Genomic DNA, 22,558 nt, shown 5'->3' on the forward strand with positions numbered 1-22,558 from the left:
TTTTTTAAGAGCTCCGACACGGGTGTGTGTTTGGGGGAACCCCCCCACTTTAATGCATAGTGTTCGCGCTGCCGTTGGGGGTGGGGTGGGGGGTGCAACCCCCCCACATTATAGACAAAACGGAACTTTTCCTGAACAAAATTGAAAACTGTTCCGTTTTCTCTATAATGGGGGGTTGCACCCCCACCCCCAATGACAGCGCAAACACTATGCATTAAAGTGGGGGGGGGGTTTCCCCCCACGCCCCCTTCAGAGCTCTTAAAAAATAAAGCTTTCAGCGGTTCGCTTCTGTCTTGCGCTGAATTGTCGGCGCGCTTGTGTCTTGCGTGCCACTGACTATGAACCGACACTTGGACATCCATTTCTCATGTATTTTAGAACAGGCTGAATTTGGATAGACTTCTTGTAAAATACATGAAGACTAGGCATCCAGTATTTTGAGTTGTATGTCCTTTCTAAAATGCCATTCCATATGTTCACCTGCATGTATCCCTTTTGCTGTGTAAGATGTTTCAATTTGTGTTGACATTCTAAGTAACCTGCTATGCTGTAATGTGTGCTATTATTGAATGTTGTAATTGTTTGTCTAGGTCTAGATTATATCGTATGTCTTTGAATATAAACCGAGATTTGTGTAAACAGTTAAAAAAAATATTAAAATTTAAACCTACCTGTGGAAGCTGGAGTCACTAGTCAGGGGCAGGCCTGACGTCTGAAACAGGCAGCTAGTTTCTCCTGGCGGCAGCCATGGCAATTGTCCAGGCTGTTTGCCGGCCACTGGGAGGAGCGAGGAAGTGAGGAGTCAGTGGTGCCTACTTATTGCTATCAGCCCTTCCTTTGATCCCGGTCCGCTAAACCAGCTGGCAATAATGAAGACGGAAGCTGCGGGATCTTCCCCTCTTGCCTATGTCACTATAGGCTGTGCTGATCTCTATCCCCCCCCCCCCCTTCTGAAGTTACTTCTATTCTTGAGGGGCAGGATCTTGCTAGCAGCTCAGTTAAGGAAGCAGCAGATATGAAAAATGATGCATAAGTGATAAAGTTAGACCAACATCAAAAAACATAAGCAGTGAAAAATAATTTGGATCAAGTTGTGATAAGTGTAACAAAGGACACAAATGCATACATAGTTTGTATTTATATATTTATTTAGCTACCGCCTATCAAAATTATCTAAGTGGTTAGGAATCAGGCACTCAAATGTGGCCAAACCTGCATTATACTGTCGTTAAATCAATGAAGTCTTTATCTTCTGTTCAGAAAGTTAAGACATCTGACTATAGTGAAAGTTAAGCTTTAGGCTAAAATACTACCTTTTATCCAAAGACTAGCAGACAGCCTTTGAAAAGAAGTAAACTGAATGAGTCACAATTGAACAGTCCTGAGTATGTTTCTTCCCTTCTGGTCTTGTGACACTGATGTCACTCACCTGTGCTAGACGGTCACCTCGCACACTCACTTCATTGTCTCATTTCTTTATTCACAGGGCCTCTGAGCTCATCATGCATAACAAAGACTTAGAAGCAGAGATTCATCCTTTAAAACATGACAACGAAAAGGCACAAGAGAATTGCGAGCGTGCAGGAAACAATGAAGTGCTATCTAAAAAGAAGTCTGGATTATGTCAGCCTTCCCAACTGCGCACAGCTGCGTTCTTCATAACATTGTTCTTGTGTCTGGCTATGGTATTTGCTTTCTCATTTATCATACCATGTCCAGTTAGACCTGTGTCAGAGAAGGCATGGATCAGACAGTACAATGATGCAGGTGAGCTTAATGCAATGAGCTCAGCTTGCATTCTTGATTTCCATTCTTGCATGTTTTTATCTGGTTATTAGTTGGTGTGGAAATCTATTTGAACCTTAATCTTATGGCATGCTATACATGTCACTAATACTTAACAAGCTCTAACAATGTCCAGGGTGAGAAGATGGGCTGCTGCTATTTGGAGTTAACCTGACAAGTTGTACAAGTAGACTGCCTAACAATGAATAAATTACATCTCAGAAAAAGTTTCTCTGTTAATGCAGATAACTGTAGAATTGCATGGAGGTTTGTCCCCTTCCCCCTCCCTTAGATTGCTTAGTATGGTATGGAATCAATAATTGGGGAATTTTTTCAATGTGTCCAAAAATAAAGGACTGATTTGTATGTAGTGAGATCTTGGCCAAATGTAGGCAATGGAAATGAGAGAGCTGGAAAACTTTAAAGCAACAAAATGTTATAGGAAAAAACAGATGAAAGTTGGGTAGAATGCGCTGAAAGGGTGAGGGAGACAGAAAGGAAAGAGAATAAGTGGATAAGGAAGGGGAGAGGGTAGGAAAGATGGTTAGAGAAAGGGGTGTATGAAGGGAATTAGAGGCATGCTATTTGGCAAAAAAATTGGAACAAAACCATATGAACAAAGAAGGGTGAACAGGATAAGGGGTGAAAAACGTGAGATGTGGAGTGCCATTTTAGAAAGGATGTTCAACTCTGAATGTCACAAATGGATGTTCATATTGCATGTTTTTTAAAACAGGATACAACCTTAAATATTAGAGTTTTATAAATACCTATGGGAACAATGGATGTATTATCACCGTAATAATTATACACCAGATGTTAATTCAGTAGTGTATTGGGAAACATCCAAGATGGTTATTGGAGGTTACATTATTGCCTATGTCTCAGGGAAGAGGAATAAGCAGGAGGCAGAGCTCCTGCATCTCTCCGGGGAACTTCAAATGTTATGCAGGCAACATGTTGCTAGCATGGATGAAGCTGATAGATGTTAATTAAACGCAGCAAGGAGGAAAATTTATATATTTTTTTTAGCATCCCTCTGGACCGGCAGAGACAGATGGGTTTACCAGCAGGTGGAGACTGAGAACACACTGAATTCTATCAGCAGTACAAATGGGCTGTACAGTCCTTCTTAGAATCAGTCTATTCTCAGTCTCCAGGAGGTGGTAAGCCTGTGCAGTTCTGTTTAGGCCTTTAGGTTATGGCTATTGGAAGGGATAGGAGGTGTCCTTTTTTTTTGGTCCTGTTCTTGTCTGGACACAAGTTGGGTCTTGGGGGGGCCCTTTTTGTCCTGGGGGGGTCGCACTCAGGCAACTCAGGTCCCTCCTCCCCTTTCCCCCACTTCCCTCTCCGTGTTAGTGGTGCCTCAGCTGTACGCCTTGCCTGAAAGCACTGACTACAGCTTAGAGAGCCAGTTGGGTTTGCTAGCTGACTGATTTTGTCAATTGGGCCTGCCTAGCGGTTTTCACCACGAGCACTTCTTGTCTGAAGCCGAGGCTCAAGCCGAGGTTTTCAACGATGCTGACGTGTAGTTTCTGCTCGCAGCTGTACGAAAAGGAATCCTCATCAAGGTTGACTTCACAAGCCGGCAAGAGGGATTCCCCGGCGGCCGTGAGGGCAGAGTTGGCTGTGGGCAGCCCTTACCACTGACAGCTCTGAGGATTCCCTGGCAATCGCATTGGCCAGTGGTTTGGAGGCCCGGGGTTCCCTTACCGCTATAGGCAATAAGGATTCCCCTGCCATCACAATGGGGTTTTCTGGGGATTCCCTTTTCACGGTTTTACCTTTTTAGACCTCTTCAGCATGTTCGATCTTGGGTGAACTTTTTTTGGCGGGTTCTTCTTCTTTGGCGGAAAACTCTGCCATTTTGGCTGAGTCTTCTGCTGAACTCCACCTAGATTGGAGAGACAGGAACAGGTCTTTCAGACCTCTTCCTTGGTGGTGGAGAGTGATTCCTCTCTAGCCGTAGTGTTTTTCCCAGATTTTGTGCTTGCTATGTACCAGACTTACTGCATGCATTTGGCTGGTATCTCGGGGCAATCTATGCGGGTCTTGGCCACATTCAGAGGTGGGGGAGGGCAATTCCTTTGGCACCAGCCCTTTTTTTGCCCCCTCTGCCCTCACCTAAATGACAGTGTCTCTCCTGGGAGGACATAGAAACACCCTAGTGAAACTATCCTCTATCATACCTCTGTAGCGACCCCACATGTTTGTCCCATCGTCTCTTGAAGTTGAGCGTGCCACTAGCCTCGACTACCTGACATGGAAGACCATTCCATCTATCAATCATCCTCTCGGTAAAGAAGTATTTCCTGGTGTCCCCATGAAATCATCCTCCCCTAAGTTTTAGCGGATGTCCTCTTGTCACCATGGGAACCATAAGAGTAAAGATTTCCTCCTCCTCCTCAATGCGGCCCGTTATGTACTTGAAAGTTTCTATCATGTCCTCCCTTTCTCTGTGCTGCTCGAGCGAGTATAAGTGCAGACTGCTCAAACGATCTTCATATGAAAGATCTTTAAATCCTGAGACCATCCTTGTGGCCATTCTCTGAACTGACTCAATTCTCTTCACATCCTTTTGGTAATGTGGCCTCCAAAACTGGACGCAGTACTCCAGGTGCGGTCTCACCATGGATCTGTTTAATGGCATTATAACTTCGGGCTTTCAGCTGATAAAACTTCTGATGCAGCCAAGCATTTGTCTAGCCTTTGCTGAGGCTTTCTCCACCTGATTTGCAGCCTTCATGTCTTCACGGATGTCTTTCTACTTCAGTTTTTGTTAAGTTTTCTCCATTTAGGGTGTATGTAGTGCAAGGATTCCCGCTGCCAAGATGCATCACCTTACATTTTTTGGCATTAAAGTTTAGTTGCCAAGTACTGGACCATTGTTCTAGCAAAAGTAGGTCTTGTTCCATAGTGTTTTGCGCGGTTGTGCTGTTAGGTTCTGTTGCCCTGCCCACAACGTTGCATAGTTTAGCATCGTCGTCAAATAACGCAATTTTGCCTCTAAGTCCTTGAGTCAGATCCCTTACAAAGATATTAAATAGCATTGGGCCCAAGACCGAGCCCTGTGGCACTCCACTGGTCACTTTTGACGTTGTTGAGAGAGTACCGTTTACCATCACCCTTTGAAGTCTGCCGCTAAGCCAGTCTTCTACCCATGCAGTCAGCGTTCCTCCTAGTCCCATCGCATTCATCTTGTTCAATAACCTGCGGTGTGGAACACTATCAAAAGCTTTTCTAAAGTCCAAGTACACAATGTCAAGGGCCTCCCCCGCATCCAGCTTTTTTGTTACCCAGTCAAAGAAGCTTATCAGGTTGGATTGACAAGACCTTCCCTTCATAAAACCATGTTGGTGGGGGTCCCTTAATTTTTCCTCGTCCAGAAACATGTCTAATCTGTTTTTGATCATTGTCTCCATTAGTTTACAAACTATTGAAGTGAGGCTGACTGGTTTGTAATTCTCAGCCTCTGACCTGCATCCCTTTTTGTGAAGAGGAATAACGTTGGTGATTTTCCAGTCCGAGGTTTGTCTGGTGAAAGATTTATCACCAGATGAGGACCTGGGTCTTTTGGGTGACCTTCAGGACTTTCGAGGAGAGGGGGGCGACTAGGTGTCAGAGTTGCCCATGGGGAAGGACTCTTCAGTGGTCCGCATTTTTCACCAGGAAGAGTAGCAGGAACTCATTCTCCAGGTGTCTTCTGTTTTGTGTTTTGACGATGATGCTAAAGAGATCCCCCTGAATGGTGGATCCTCTTCTTCATGGGATTCGGGCAACTTCACATTCCTTTCCCATGGATCAAGATACCTGGTATATTGTACAAGCACAGTGGAAAGTCCCGGATTCTTGTTTTTTGGCTTGCGCGTTCTATGACCCGCTTGTATCCTATTCCTGATGCCAATAGTGATTCTTTACGCCTTCCAATAGTGATTCTTTACGCCTTCCAGTAGTGGATGCAGTGGTCTTAGCCATTGCTTTAAAGGCATACAGTTCTAATGGAAAGGGGCTATGCTCTGAGAGACCACAAGGACCAGTAGATGGAAACTCATCTCAAACAGAGCTTTGACGTAGCGGCTTTGGTGATCCAGGCAGCAATTTGTGGTGGTCTGGTAGTCAGGGCAAGCTTTAGGTGGGCTGAGCATGTGTTAGATAGGGATTCCAATCATTGGGCATTGGTATACCAGGAAGTAACAAAGATCAAATTGTTGTGGGCTTCAGCTAAGTCTGTGGCCTTGGGAGTGGCTACTAGACATACTTTGTGGCTCCATGGTTGGTCGACGGACCATCAGCTGTTATAGTAGGTCTCAATATGGAAAAAGCATTCAATAGCATATCTTGGCAATATCTGTTTTAGATGAATATGGGTTGAAAGGGAGATTTCAAGACTGGGTGCACAGCATGTATTTGCATCTGCAGTGCAGGTTCATCTTTCCCACCCTAGACTTTGGGGACTGTTTAGGTACATCCCTATGGTTCAGCATTCCATCTCTATTGCACTGGAAAAAGAGATTAGGTTCTTACCTTGATAATATTTTTTCCAGTAGATAGGGATGGTAGGCTGAACCCCCACCCAGCAATTTATCTGATGCACCTGCTTTATGGTCAAGCTCCATAGATAAGATTTGTTTGTCAGACTATTGGATTATGAATAGTTTGTATATAGAATTATTGTTCCTTATGGTTTTGAAGCTTCAATAAAGATATTTTAAAAAAATTACTACGAAGAAGGATTTGAGCTCCATACATGTTCAGGCTGTTTTTGTTTCTTATTTAAATTGCATTTTCTTACATTTATTGTTCCTCTAGAGCAGGGGTGTCAAACTCAATCACATAAGGGGCCGAAATCTAAAACACATGCTAAGTCGCGGGCCAAATTTTTTATTAAGATACTTAGTCTTAGTAGACGTATAGATCCTTCTTCACCCTGAGACACCATTCCATCAATTCACTTCATAGATGTTATCATATTTAATCCCAATTTCATTCAAATAGTCATTCTAGGCATAGGCAGCAGAACACTTTTTTGTATGGGGGGGCCCGAAAGTTACGCCCCCATAATAGTAGTAATTGTAATACCAGTTTTCCATTCATTTTTTATATAGGCACACAATATAATCTTATTAACAACCCATAATGGTTAACCATAGACTTAAACTACACAAAGTACACTGTATGCTTCTCAACATTCATTCCTACCAGAACACAGATAAACCCTATGCAAATATGGGACCATAAATGAATCCCTAAGATTCAAGACTCTGCATGCAATACAACCCCAGAGAAATAGAAACAAATGCATTTCTTCCTGAACAGTGCAAAATGTAGACAGCAGGTGTAAATTCTCAAAACTAATTTTAGAGTTTAGCAGGGGGTCGTGGTAGGTGGGTGAGTCAGGACTTAAGGAAGTTCCTGGAGAGTGTAATGTCAGGCGCACAGTCACCGTGGGATGCATAAAAAGGCCAGGCGGGCCGGATTTGGCCCGTGGGCTTTGTGTTTGACACGTGCTCTAGAGGCTTGCTAATATTTTTAACTACCGGTACATATTGATTGTTTTAAAGTCATCTAAGCAGCTCAGCAGATCAGACTCCTGGTTTTGGGGTATTCCCCATATGCCTCCTCCTGTTTTCTGTAGGGTTATCGCCAGCTTTCGTTTGAACTGAAGGGGGTAGTAGACACTGTGGAGAAGGAGGAGGAGTTGAAAAGCTCTGATTGACGACATCTACAGTATGCTCGTAAGCATGCCATCCTTATCTACTAGAAAAGATTATTATCAAGGTAAAAAGAACCTAATCTCTCTTTATGTATCTACTAAAAAGATGTGATGCAGAACTGTGTTCCAGCCCAAAGCACTTGCCTCAGGAGTTGCTCAATATCTTGAAGAGGCAGTGTGTTCCTACTGTTTCTGCTATTTTTACTGTCTCTTCAAGATATTGACTGACTCCTGAGGTAGGTGCTCTGGGTTGAAGTGCAGTTATGCATTGTGTCTTTCTGGAGGATATATAATAAAACGTTAACCGTGTGTTGAAATTAAAGAGGGGAACCCCACCCCCATTTTTTTTGTTTGTTGAGCAGGATTACAAGCTTCATTTATCTAGTCCTGCTGGCAGCTCCGACTGTCCTCGCTAGCTCTGGTATTAGGATCTTTAGCGCCTTCTGGTGGAGAAGCCTGTTCACTGCCCAGAGGTTGAGGCCTGCTCCAGCAGAGGCTGAAAGAAATGGAAGATCTGGATGCCTTCTGGCTTACATCCTGGCCATTAAGAGGAGATGTTTAGAGAAGTACAGTTTCTCCCTCATGTGCTGTCTATGCTGCTCGGCTCCAGGAAGTCTTCTTTGTCACTGGTTTATGTCAGGGTTTTGGCATGTTTTTGAGTCCTAGTGCAGAGAATGATCCTTGTCTCCCTGGAGGACTCTGATCTCCAATATTTTGGGATTTCTGCAGCAGGACCTGGATCAGGAGATGACTTTGAGCTCCCTGAGGGTTCAGATTGCCACTGTATCCAGTTTTCGGGGGAAAGTGATGTTCACCTTTCTGGCCTGGCATAGAAAGGTGGGCCGATTCCTGAAAGGGGTGGCACATCTGTATTCCCCTCCCTCCCCCCTTTCTTCCCTTCATGGGACCTCAGTCTAGTTCTCCGGTACCTGTTGGAGGCTCCTTTTGAATCTCTGTGCTTAGCCTCCATCGAAGACCATACTCTGAAGACAGAGTTCTTGGTGGCTGTCACCTCTTTTGTAGGGTCTCCAAGCTGCAGGCTCTGTCCTGTCAAGACCAGTATCTTTTCTTCATGGAAGACTCGGCATTCTTGTATACAGTTCTCTCCTTTTTCTGCCAAAAATGGTATCTCTATTCCATATGAATCATGAGGTATGCTTGCAGACTGGAGGCTCCACAAGTTGGATGTCTGGAGGATGCTTTTCTGGCATCTAAAAGAGATGAGGTGTTTCATCTCTAACCATCTCTTTGTGCTTTTCCATGGGCCTCAGAAGGGACAGGCGGCCTCTTAAGTCCTCCATTGCAAGTGGATTAAGGCAGCTATTAAGTCCACTCACATCTGCCAGAACCGTCTAATGCCTCATAGTCTGAAGGCCCACTCTACTAGAGCTCAGACTGATTCCTGGGTGGTGGCCTTTGAGAAGATTTGCAGGGTGGCGACTTGCTCCATTCCTTTGCTAAGCACTACAGTTTGAGTATTCCTCCCCTGCCTTCTGGCATACTTTTAATGCTTATATAAGAACATAAGAAGCTTCATCTCTAGATCAGACCTTTGGTCTATCAAGTCCGGCGATCCGCACACGCGGAGGCCCAGCCTGGCGTAATTTTTAGTCACCCATATCCCTCTATGCCTCTCATAAGGAGATGTGCATCTAGTTTGCTTTTAAATCCTAGGACGGTTGCTTCCGCTATAACCTCCTCTTGGAGGAAATTTCTTAAACTGCAGTGTGAAAAATGTAGCATCCACATAAGTATATGTTGTTAGATTTTTTTTTATTTATTTTTTTTAATTCTCACTTGTAACCTTTTAATTCCCAGTGCTTAAAGGACTGCTGCCATGCTCCATTCCATGCAGGAATGCCTTAGAAACTCAATTCAGCTATACCATTGCTGTTAGAGCTGCCCTGTGCCTTCATGGAAGTTGTTCTAACCTGTTTTCTCTCTATAAAAATGTGGGCATTCCATACTACCAATCCCAGGGCAAATAGTGGCTTCCCTCATGTCTGTCTCATCCTAATTCCTATAATTCCTGCATCATTCATGCCAGTTTACTCTTAGCTGGACTTTCATCCCTCTAATGGGCAACTCGCCAGGCAGATTAAAGATTAATCTCACTTGCCATTCTCTTACTACCTTACTCTTTTATAATCTGCACTATAGTTTCTGCTCATCTAGATTTCTCTTTTACAATGTGTTCACTCCCTCAGCCTCTCATAAGTTTTCTAACATGGGAGCTGTAGTTGTGGCCGTATGGAGTCTGCTCTTATGTTCTGTTAAGTGCGTTTTGATTTTTCTGAGTGTGTGTCCCATATAAATAAGCTGGCACGGGCAGATTATAATATAAACGGACCAGGTGGTGGTACAAGAAGTTTTCTGTATGAGAATATATGTCTTATTCGATTGTGGATTGGTCCACCTGGTACAGGTCAGGGAGGTGTTACACATGACACAGGAGCCACAAGGTTCGTGACCCAACACGTACTACCTTCTTGAGATTGCACAATGGCCCTCTTATGATTTAACAAGTTCCCAGCATATCCATATCCATAAATCATGTACATTCATTGAAGCAATCCCGAAACTCTGCATATACCCTATTTTGCATAAATGTGAAACTGTTTAGTTCCCCAACCCACTTATTGTCTCCCCTCCCTGCCATATTCTGCATAACCTCCCTCTTCCATTTCAAGATGCAGTCAGAATTCTTGGTGTACTCTTCGACTGTAAGCTGTCATTCAAGGCACAAATTGGTTCAGTCATCTACTAGGCATTCTTCTCTATGCATCACATTCATTCTTTCTGACCTTGGCTCTCACCGTCATCTCTTCGCACTCTTCTTGCTCTTCTGATATCACATCTACATTATTGCAACTCTCTCAATGCCGTTCTTCCATTATCCTTACTCAAACATTTACAGCTCATCCATTCTAGTGCTGTTAAACTCCTTCATTGTGCACAACTTATTTCTAGAGTTCTACTAGATGTATGCACTGTAGCGCTGTACATTAAAACATTCAAGAGACAGTCCCTTCTCAGTAGAGCTTACAATCTAAACAAATAGGACAAGTAGAGTTTCTCAGGCATGGTTACCTTATAGTGAGTGGGGATTAGGAGCCAAACACAGCCTTAAAAAGACAAGAACTTCTCAATATGGCAAATTTTACTATAAGCTTTAAATAATTTATTAATCAGAAGAAAGACCATAAAGTAATTTATAAATCAAACAGGCTATCTTAAATGTAATCTGAGGAATAATAATATAATAACTTTATTTTTGTATACCGTAATACCAGAAGCAGTTCAGAGTGGTTTACAGAGGAAGAGACTACACAGACAGCGATGTTACAGAGAATATTGTCAATTACATTGGTAGAGTAGTTGGATATGCAATAAGTATATCGGAGAACAACAAGGCAGGGGGGGAGTCAGAGAAATTTGTCAAAGAGATAGGTTTTGATTGATTTCTTGAAGGCTTGGTAGGAGAGTGTGTTAGAAATGAGGGTGGTTAGACATTTGGTCTTAGCAGCAGCCAGTATAGTCTCCACTGTTTCCTCCTAAGCTGAGTGGAAGTCTTCCACCTACAGCCCTACTAGTGAGGGGTGCTGTCACACCATCACATTCTCAATAGTGAAGGACAGGCAAGCCTCTCCAGTACTCCAGGGAACTCCCCGTTTCTGCACAAATTCAGTTTGATTCTTCTGTTTGTATTTCCACATAGTCTGGCCCTACATATGCTCCTTTCTTACTCTCTTCACATTTTCTGTTTTAGAATGATATTGTAAATAATATAGCTACCTTCACTGGTCCTACTGTATTGTATCAAGAATTGTGAATAAATAAATAAGGGCTCAACATTGAGAATGGGATATCCAGGTCAGGAAAGCCAAGTTTCCTTAGAGACTTTTGTAGAATACATACAGTCTGTTCTACCGTGAAAAAGGAATATGGTTCCCAATAATGATTGCGAACTGCGAAATCGTAAATAACAAAATGCTGAGTCTATGGGAAAATAGAGGTTAGGTTCCAGCAGTACATGTTATGCCTCAAAGCCGCAGAAAGTGAACAGTGGATCATATTGGTAAAATAGGGTTAGGTTCCTGCCTGGGACAGCACTTGGAGTTGTAATTCACTCTCTGAACGTTTGGAGACCATATCTGGAAGCAAATGCCTTATTGTGAGGTGAAAGCAAATAAAGCAGTTTTTTTAAAGAATCAGTCCACAAATATACAAACACAGAGGTGCGAATGGGGAATATTGGTCACAATTGATGCAACCAAAGATATGGTAAATTTTACAATAGGAATGTGCAAATAACAAGAGTGAACTGTAGAAGGATGCCAATATACTCGCATGTGTATTTAGCAGCACATACAGTGGAATAAAGAAATTAGGTTCTTACCTTGCTAATATCTTTTCTAGTAGATAGGTGTGTCAGTCTGGACGGTCGGGTAATCTCGCCATGCAGAAGGAAGCTACTCCATGTTTAGATTCCTCCTTCACCAGAAGGTTCTGCTGACCCCTTCAGTTTGCACCAAAGCAGGCAATAGTCCTATAGAGAAACATATGCAAAGGAAGGGGTATGGGGAACTTCCCGTACTACAACTCTGTTCTGCTCTGAAAATATAACAAACATGTTGAACATTGCCATTGAACAACTGAAACATTGAAATAATCATACCAAACAAAAACATTTATGGAGCTCAAATCTCAGTGTGTTATAGCAATGTGTTAGCCCCAATTTGTTATAGCAGTAGTCTTCACACTCTTAAGGTCTGACTGACATCCAAATTTCAGTATGGACTCAAACTTAAGAGATTGAGACAGTAAACAGGCGTGGGAGATAACTGACAGGGCAGGGCTCCAGAATAACACAACTATCTGCTACATAGAAACATGATGGCAGATAAAGGCCAAATGGCCCATCTAGTCTGCCCATCCGCAGTAACCATTATCTCCTTCCCCAAGAGATCCCACGTCTCTATTAGCAAGATAAGAACCTAATCTCTCTTTTTCTAGTGCAATAGGTGTGTCATTCTGGACGGTTGGGACATACAAAAGCAGACCCAGAAATCTAGGTCTGTGCCAATTCATAACACTGAGGACCCAAAAATGGAGTCCTCGTTCCTGCTACATCCACTCTGTAATACTTGGAAAGGTATGTAGAGTGGACCAAGTCACTGCCCTACAAATCTCCTTGGGGAAGACTGCCTGAGCTTCCATCCATGAAGAAGCCATGCTTCTAGTTGAATGTGCCTTCACAGAGACTGTTGATTTCCATAGGCAATGTATGCTGACAAAATAGCCCTTTTTGAATCCATCTGGAAATCGTGACCTTGGTCTGACTGGTGAACACAAAAAGATGGTCAGACAGCATGAACTCATTGACAACCTCAAGATATCATAGAAGCACTCTCCTCGCATCCAACTTTTTCAGAATCCGGTCCTTCTTCCTTGATTTTGTGGACTGGAACACCATCAATGTGACTTCTTGATTGACATGGAAAGCTGAAACAACCAACCAACAGAATGATGCGCATAGAAACTCTGGCCTCTGTGAACTTGGGGAAGGGCTCTGAAGGAAAGAGGCTGTAGCTTCAAGGTTCTTCTCATTGAAAAAATGGCCATGAGAAAGATAGTCTTGAACATTAGGGATGCTTCCTTCAGTGGATTGAATAGGGCTTGACTGATCATGTTAAGGTTCCATGATGGAAACAGATGTTTTACCAGGGGCCTGAGCCACAGTGCCCCCTTTAGAAATCTGTCTATGTCCGGATGAGACACCGAGGAACCTTTATGCTCTCAAGCCCTTAAACAAGAAAATCCCACTACTTGAACTCTGTGGGATGCCAGTGTAAGACCCTTGTCAAGGCCTGCCTGGAGGAAGGCTAACACCACCGAAAGCGGAGTAGAGAAGGGCTCTGCCTACTCAATGCACCAGTGCTGGAAAGTTTCCCATGCCTTAGCATAAGCAGAGATCATTGTAAGCTCTTTGACTCTCGGAGGAGTAGCAGTCACTGCTTCTGAGTATCCTTTCAAGCAAGAGCCGTGTCATAAGAGCAAAGCAATCCGTATCTCCTATGACCTCTAGTCCCTGAGGAAAAAGGTCCGGCTGCACTGCAGTCTGAGACCTGCACCCCTCTGCAGACGCACTAGATCTGCATATCACTGTCTGCGTGGCCAATCTGGTGCCATGTGAATGACTTTTTCCAGATGGCCTGCAATTCTGTGGATTATCTGGCCTGTCATGGGCCACAGAGAAAACACACATTCAAGAGCTTGCTCTTTGGTCAAAGCTGGACCTGTACCGGGGCCGGTGTTATTTAACTTATTTACAAATGATCTGGAATTTGGAACGACGAGTGAGGAGGTTAAATTTTGCAGATGACACTAAACTGTTCAGTTGTTAAAATGCATGTAGACTGTGAAAAATTGCAGGCAGATCTTAGGAAATTGGAAGACTGGGTGTCCAAATGGCAGATGAAATTTAATGTGGACAAATGCATAGTGATTCGCATTGGGAAGAATAACCCAAAATCATAGTTACCAGATAGTAGGTTCCACCTTGGTGGTTAGCACCCAAGCAAAAATCTGCGCATCATTGTAGACAATACACTGAAACCTTCCGTCCAATGTGAGGTGGTAACCAAAAAAGCAAACAAGATGCTAGGAATTATTCAAAAAGGAATGGTAAACAAGACTAAGAATGTTATACTGACTATGTATCGCTCCCTTGAGTACTGATTTTGTATCGACCTCATCTTGAGTACTGTGTTCAATTCTGGTCGCCCTATCTCAAAAAAAGATATAGGGAACTAGAAAATGTTCAAGGAAGAGCATCCAAGGTGATAGAGGATAGAATTCCTCTTGTATGAGGAAAGACTGAAGAGGTTAGAGCTCTTCAGCTTGGAAAAGAGACAGCTGAGAGGTGATATGATTGAAGTACACAAAATTCTGAGTGGTGTAGAACAGGTACAAGTAGATCAATTTTATTTGAGATATATATTTATTTTACTCCATCAAAAATTACAAAAAACTAGAGGACTCTTGAAGTTACAGGGAAATACTTTTAAAAACAATAGGAAGAAATGTTTTTTCACTCGGAGAATAGTTACGCTCTGGAACTCATTGCCAGACAATGTAGTAAGAGCAATTAACCGTAGCTGGTTTTTAAAAAGGTTTAGACAAGTTTCTGGAGGAAAAGTCCATAGTCTGCTATTGAGACAGACATGGGGGAAACCACTGCTTGCCCTGGATCGGTAGCATGGAATTTTGCTACTATTTGGTTTTTTGCCAGTTGCTTGTGACTTGTATTGGCCACCGTGAAGACGGGATACTGGGCTAGATGGATCATTGGTCTGACCCAGTAGAGCTATTCTTATCTTCTTTACAGTATGTTCTGTAATCCAACACCTTCCCTTCTAACCTCCTTCCCTATGGGACATGAGGAGGAGGGAGAGGCTAAGTGAATAGAACAGAATCGGATAACTTTTTTGGCATAATCAAGTGATACTTGTTGACAGTGTAATAAAAGCAGGCAAAAAATTATAGAATATTGTTAAGAGAAAAGTAAGGGTAAGGGAAGGACAACAAGGACAATAACTTTTAGATTCTGGTGCCAGTCTGTATTGTCCCTAGTCAATTTTTGGTCTGGTGGCAGGATAATACATGTTGCTGTTCAGATTCACATATTTCCTGTGTTTTGTGTTTGTAGGAATACCAGATTGTTCTTTCCAGATTGAGAGCTTTCATAACTCTTCTGTTGGTCCAGGTTTCATAATAGTGGAGAAGAGAACACTAGAGCTCCTGTAGGTGGGGAGAGTGAATGAACAAGATGATCCTTAGATTGTTCCCTCTTCTCAGCTATCAAATTATCTTTGTAAGGAATAAAATCTGCTGTAGATGATGTATTAGTAGATGGAAAACAGAACTAAATACTGCAAATACCTAGCAGTGCACGGTAGTATTAATAGTCCAGAAAGTTGAAAGGACTATGGCCTCAGAATCGGAGCCCACGCATAACAGTCACAGACTGGAAGTGATCTGCGCGGTGTATTTGCTCCTGCTCCAATCATCGGCCCACACACCTGCAATTTTTTAAAGATTTTTTTCAAGCATTTAAAAGAAATTACCACCCCACAAGACTCACTGAACACAAGAGTAATATTAAAAATAAAATAACTGGGGCTCCATTAGCTAAACATTGTCTTGCAAAATCTCATGAGTTCGGATCTTTGAAAGCCTTAATTTTGGAAGTGGTTAAGCCAAATAGTAGAGGGGGGGGACTTTAGGAGGTATTTGGCACAAAGGGAGCAAAGATGGATAAATAGGCTGGACACGCTGTACCCTGGTGGATTGAATAGATCAATGGAGTGGCACCATTTCTACTAAGAGTTACAGTGTGTCTAGTTGGCTGTTACGTCATGACGTTTGTTTACGTAATGGCTATAAAACGTAGCTGACTGCCATCTTAATCTGCTTTGAAATCTTATGACCAAGTGCAGTAATGTGAGTACTGTTTTTGCTGTTTTCTTATGGCATATGAACACTAGTGACGGTTCTTCTCTGTACAATTAATTATAAAGCTAAGTTGCTTTTTGGTCTTTTATATATATATCCTGGCTTGCACTTATCTACATACAACCCCATAGGGGTGGTAATTTCTTTTAAATGCTTGAAAAAAATCTTTAAAAAATTGCAGGTGTGTGGGCCGATGATTGGAGCAGGAGCAAATACACCGCGCAGATCACTTCCAGTCTGTGACTGTTATGCGTGGGCTCCGATTCTGAGGCCATAGTCCTTTCAACTTTCTGGACTATTAATACTACCGTGCACTGCTAGGTATTTGCAGTATTTAGTTCTGTTTTTCATTATATATTTATATACTGCTGGGTGATTAGTTTTAGGTTATGTATTAGTAGATGGGTCATGTTTGAGATGTGATACTAAAGGGTCATTCCATGTCAAGTGATCAGATTCTTGGAAAGTGCCCTGCATGACCATCACGGATTTTGATGAAACTTCATATGCAGAGTCCACCATGTCTCAAACGAACTTTGGTAAAGTTTTAGTTTCGCCTGTGAAATATTTGTGGAGATATAGCCATTTGTTTGACCCCATACCACAATGAAATACAGTACGACGATGACATTCTGACAACTTTGAGACACAATATCTCACGAGCTATGTTTCCAAAATAACTGAAACTTAGCTACCCTGCACAACTTTTGGAGCTCTATTCAGTGCTACCAATAATAATTTTTGTCGAGCGCTGAGTGAATGGCTGAATTACAGTAAACTTGGCCGAAAAAATTAGTGCTCCAAAAAAAGTCAAAGTTTGACATTACTTAGCTCCCACAATAATTGAGTAATAAATGCGAAATTTGGCGCATAATGTCTCAGTACAACGTTGTTTTCAAAAGTACAATTTCAATCTCCAAGCTCTTTCCATTAGTTTACAAATTAAGTGTAAAGTTGCTAATTTGTGTAAAAAGGCCAAAAATAGAGTATTTTCAGCCTGCTTTTACAGAAAAATACCTTTTAGAAACTCTTTCAAATCAGTCTCATTAGAAAGAGCATATTTCAAACCCCCTAGAAAAGTGGACTTCATTTTTCAACGCAGGTTAATAATGGCTGAAAAAGGGGGACAAAGTTGGGAGACGTTGCCATGGCAACAACGCCTCGCATTTGGTTTCTTTGTCAAGGTTCCAAAGCCTTTTGTTGGTATCTTTCTGGTTCCAAAGCCAATGATTAGGGTGTCTTATCCTAGGTTCCCAAGCCTAAATTGGGTATCTTATATGGTTCCCAAGCCGAAGTGAAGTCCACTTTGTTGGCATCGATTCGTTGGTATCCATTTTAAACTGAATTAATAATAATGTGGATCTGAAAAAGAAAACAAGTTGTAATTTGTGATCTGCATGCAACAAAATTATCACCTCAATTTCTAGTTAGGAATAATCATTAATTAAGAACACTATAATTGTACCCAAAGCTTGAGTAAAAATAAACAGGGAAAAACAGTGTGAAAAGTGACATAATTGTAAGTTGAAACGTAGGCCGTTGCCATGGTGACATCTCCCAACTTTGTCCCCCTTTTTCGGGCATTGATAACCTGCGTTGAAAAATGAAGCCCACTTTTCTAGGGGGTTTGAAATATGCTCTTTCTAATGAGACTGATTTGAAAGAGTTTCTGAAAGGTATTTTTCTGTAAAAGCAGGCTGAAAATACCCTATTTTTGGCCTTTTTACACAAATTAGCAACTTTACACTTAATTTGTAAACTAATGGAAAGAGCTTGGAGGTTGAAATTGTACTTTTGAAAACAACGTTGTACTGAGACATGCGCCAAATTTCGCATTTATTACTCAATTATTGTGGGAGCTAAGTAATGTCAAACTTTGACTTTTTTTGGAGCACTAATTTTTTCGGCCAAGTTTACTGTAATTCAGCCATTCACTCAGTGCTCGACAAAAATTATTATTGGTAGCACTGAATAGAGCTCCAAAAGTTGTGCAGGGTAGCTAAGTTTCAGTTTTTTTGGAAACATAGCTCGTGAGATATTGTGTCTCAAAGTTGTCAGAATGTCACTGTCATACTGTATGTCATTGCAGTATGGGGTCAAACAAATGGCTATATCTCCACAAATATTCCACAGGCGAAACTAAAACTTTACCAAAGTTCGTTTGATACATGTGGGACTTTGTGCATAAAGTTTTACCAAAATCCATGATGGTCATGCAGGGAGCCCTTGATCACTTGACATGGAATAACCCTCAACTCTTATCTTTATGATGAAGCTTACATTACCGCATGACTGCATATGTTACATTTGAAGTGGACCTATAAATGACTTATATTTCTACCATATTCTTCAGAAAACATGTTTTATTTTAACAGTGACACACAAGTTTTTGGCTGTGGAAGATGTGAATGAGGATAAAGTGAAGGATCTTATTTTCGTTTTCAGCGCTTCCAGTGGCAGCAACTTCAATAAATCTTGCTCAGATAAAGGTAACACATACTCAAGATTTATTTTTAGACTTAGAAATGTAAATACTAATTTCTGGTTATTTAATATAACCACTGACGGCTCATGTGAACTGAGTGGGGCAAAACAAAACTTACGGCTTATTTTGCCTCCATTAAAATGTCTTTTTGATCTCCAAAATGTCACGTTATCAGATTAGTATCTAAACTCCAACCAGGTCACTTCACTCGCCAAGTTGTCTGAAAATGCCAGAGGTCAGAATTGTGCTTTTATGATCTTTGAGGGCCACAAACTAATTTTCCTCTGCAGGTCAGATCATTTTTGTGCTATAAAAAGAGTTTTTAAAGAACCTGTTCATGGAGAAGCTCACCAAGTTGAGAACATCCTACATTCTCCTATTTCCTTGTTGTTAAATTGATATCTCCTTTACCTATCATGAGAAGGCTTGGTCACTGATAAAAGTTGAAAATATTTTTGCACAGCTTCCCTTTTTTACAGTTCAGTAGGTTTGGGATTTATTAGCATTTGATGGGGAAAAAAACCCTGCTTCATGACATCACTAAAGTGTTGTTTTGTTTTTCTTTTTTAGAAAGCCTTCATTTATTCTTTTTCTGGATCAAATTGTAGAAAATGTCTTCATGTATTTGAGTAATGTCCTTTTTGTTCAGGTTTCCTTCTGTGTTTTTATTTGTATTGTTTTTAATTAATTTTATTTATTTATTGCCTGGCTCTCTTACTGTGGCAGATTCCTCCTGTTCTTATTTTCTTCCAGATTAATTGGAATCAGGGCTAGGATTTGGCACCATGAACTTTCTTTCACAAGTGCATAGGACATTTTTCCCCACTATTATAAGCTTCTCTCTCCCTTGCATGATCATAGCAGCAACAGCCCTCAGCAGGGAACCCAGCCACCAGATGTCACCCTTAAGCAATGACCATCACTTCCCCTCCTCGGGGCTGGGAACTCTCTGCAGCTTCCCTATCCTCAGCCAACTCCTAGAGTGGAGAACCTGACTCTGGGACTGAAAGCGGAACTCTCTTTATGGCAGGGTACAGCACTTGCCACTAGAGCTGCCAAGCTAATCCATCTTTGTTTTTGCTTGTTTTTATTTATCGGATGTTTCTTCTAGCGTATTTTTGTTTTTATGACCCTTACAATTCTGTTGAAGTTTGTAAAACAAATAATGTACTTTCCTCCATGTTTGTTCAAATGTGTGCCCTCTAGCTGTCATCCCTCGTATTACTCTGCTTCCCTGTATGATGACCACATCTCCCCCTCCATGTTGATGCAATGTTCCTCTACCATTTTACTGGAGACTATGTACGTTAACCTGTAACCCGTCCTAAGCTTTCTGGGAGGACGGGATATAAATCTAAATACACTTTTAATAAATACAAACAAATGCAAAGTTTTGGGGTTTCGTTGTTTGTTTGTTTTTTAATTATATGTCTTCCTCAATGTTGATGTGGCTAAACTTGGCAGTGGAGTTGTAGGTTGTAAGCAGAAGGGTGGCAAGTCAAATGTGCGCAAGACAAACGTGCGTGGACAAGTGAGTGCAAGGCAAATGAGCGCAAGACATAAGCGCGTGGACAAATGGGAGCAGACAAATGATCCTTTTTTATGTGCTTGGAACAGCCCGCCCTCCCTTCACTAGCATCTTTGTGATTGGTTAAATTTGCTCCTTTTATACTTGCTCAGAATAGTCCACCTTCCTTTCGCAGAAGGGAATGTAATTAAAATATAAATGAGGAAAATGTTATATCCTGTTGTGCTTACTCGTGCAATTGTGAAGTAATAAGTAAAGAAATTAGCCATTTGGTTAACTGCTCATCTTTGTTTTATTTACTGTAAGAACTAATCATGCTTACTGTTCTCTACAGCCCAAAGGCCCACTCACTTAATGCTGGAGGATAGAGGCTACACTATTATATTGAAGGAGCAAGAAATAGAGGCTACACTATTATATTGGCTGTTACTTGTTTGAATTTATCTCACCTCTCTTCTCTGGTAGCTCAAGGAGAACTCTGTTCAGGTTCAGCAAGTATTTTCCTGCACCCAGCTTGCAGACTGAAATCACTATTGTGGGACTTATTTAAATAGCAGTAATATGCAGTAACTTCTTAATGTAGGTTAGTAAATCTAATTCCGAGGCAATGGAGGGTTAAGCTAATTGTCTAAAGGACACAGGGATTATCAGGATTTGAATCCTGGCTTCCTTAGTTCTCAGCCCTACTGCTCTATCCACTGGGTTACTTCTCTACTCTGAGAGATGCTGTAGTACCATATTGTCAATGAATGTAGTGCTGTTGGGGGCAACAAGTTAAACAAATATTTGCTTCACTTTTGCAGGCTTTTCATCACCATGTGCCTTTGTAGCTGCTTTGTCAGGTACCAACGGCAGTGTTCTTTGGGAAGAAGCAGTTACTGAAGATATCACGTTTGTTGAGTGTAGCATCAAGAGGCTTCGTGGGAAACATTTTCCTGGGTGCCTTGTCATTGGAAAAGAAAATGTGCTTATTGCACTTGATTCTAACACTGGTGAGGACTTTGTTCAACAGCATACATTTTAGGTTTTCCTAGCTTCTTAGTGCTGCTCTGTACTTGATTTCATTGCAAGCTTTCCTAAGGCATAAAATGTTTACAAATGGGATCCCAATGGTATTTGCAAATCTAGTTCTGGAAACAGAAATTTCTGGACCCGGTGGCGTACCTAGCATATGTGACACCCGGGGCCCATCATTTTTTGACCCCCCCCATCTATATCAAAAATATGAATTTTAGTAACAATCCACATATCGCACAACAAGAGTGTACCTAGGAAAAGGCAGCATCTTAAACACTGCAGGGAGCACTAGAACACCAACACATACATTGTAAAACTAAACAAGCCAGATCCCGTACAGTCAATTGATCCTGTAGTCAATGCCAACTGAAAATGTCCTTTTCATACACACAGAACAGAGATAATCACAAACTAAAAATAGAAATATGTAGACAAAAGTTAAACTGAACCGCCAAGAAACCATACTCTGCATACAATGCAACACCACAAAAACAGTGACACATGTCCCCTAATACTGTGCAAAATATAAAGACAGTAGATGTAAATTTGAAAAAACTGATGCATAAGAATCACCACTTTACAAATAAAAATAAAACAAATAATGAGAAATAAGAAAATACCATTTTATTGGACTAATCTATTTTTCAATTAGCTTTCAGAGGCCAAATCTTTCTTCAGAACAGTACAGTATACTGCTGTTATGGTATCCTGTCCTAAGGAAAGGGGTTTAGTCCAAAAAATTGCCTTATTTCCGTTTCCTATTTATAAACTTTTATCAATACAGTTACAATACTACTTGATTCTAAGTAAAGCAACAAAAAAATCTTTCTACCTTTTGTCGTTTCTGCTTTAATCATCTTCTCTTTGCTCTCTTCTTTCTGTACAGTGTTTGTCCTCTCTCCCTTCCATGCAACATCTGCCTTCTCTTTGACCCTTCCACCCAGCTTCTGCCCTCGCTCTCTGCCCCTTCCATCTACTGTCCACCCTCTCTCTCTTCCATATGGGATCTTCCCTCTTTCTATGTCCCTTCAATAAACTGTTTATCTGGGGTCCCTTCTCTCCTTTGCACATGATTCATTTCAGCTTCACCCCTCTCCATTTTTCTGTCTCCACCCCCTCCCCTATGCTTTGGCATCTCTCTCTCTCTCTCTTTCTCTTCTCCTTTCCTTCCTTCCTTCCCACTCCACACCATGGTGTGGTATTTCTATCTCCTTCCCGTCCCTCATGCCATGGCATCTCTTCCTCCCCCTCCATGGTCTGGTATCTCCTTTCCTTTTTTCCTTTCCCTCCCTCCCATGGACTTGGCATCTCTGGTTCCTCTCCCTTGTCTTCCTTCTCCCTTCCTTCCCTATCTCTCCCCAATTGGGTGCTGCTGCAGCAGCATTTCTCCCCCCTTCCCTGTGCAGCATCAGCATTTCTCTCCCCTCTTGCCTGTGCAGCATTTCTTCCCCCCCTTGCCTGTGCAGCATTTCTTCCCCCCCTTGCCTGTGCAGCATTTCTTCCCCCCCTTGCC

General features: G+C 41.8%; 1 protein-coding gene across 4 annotated transcripts in view; it reads left to right on the plus strand.

Annotated features, from left to right (window-relative positions):
- The window catches only part of FAM234A (family with sequence similarity 234 member A), a 100,859-nt gene that overhangs the window by 13,903 nt on the left and 64,398 nt on the right, over positions 1-22,558 (plus strand). For all 4 annotated transcript variants that reach the window (XM_033914740.1, XM_033914739.1, XM_033914741.1 and 1 more), the window contains exons 2-4: positions 1,487-1,767; positions 18,391-18,504; positions 20,832-21,020. In XM_033914740.1, the coding sequence (XP_033770631.1) occupies positions 1,503-1,767; positions 18,391-18,504; positions 20,832-21,020 (568 nt within the window). In that variant the 5' untranslated portion in view covers positions 1,487-1,502. The remainder of the gene's footprint in view (positions 1-1,486; positions 1,768-18,390; positions 18,505-20,831; positions 21,021-22,558) is intronic.

This window comes from Geotrypetes seraphini, chromosome 11 (assembly GCF_902459505.1).
Source record: "Geotrypetes seraphini chromosome 11, aGeoSer1.1, whole genome shotgun sequence".
In the NCBI taxonomy this organism is placed as follows: Eukaryota; Metazoa; Chordata; class Amphibia; order Gymnophiona; family Dermophiidae; genus Geotrypetes; species Geotrypetes seraphini.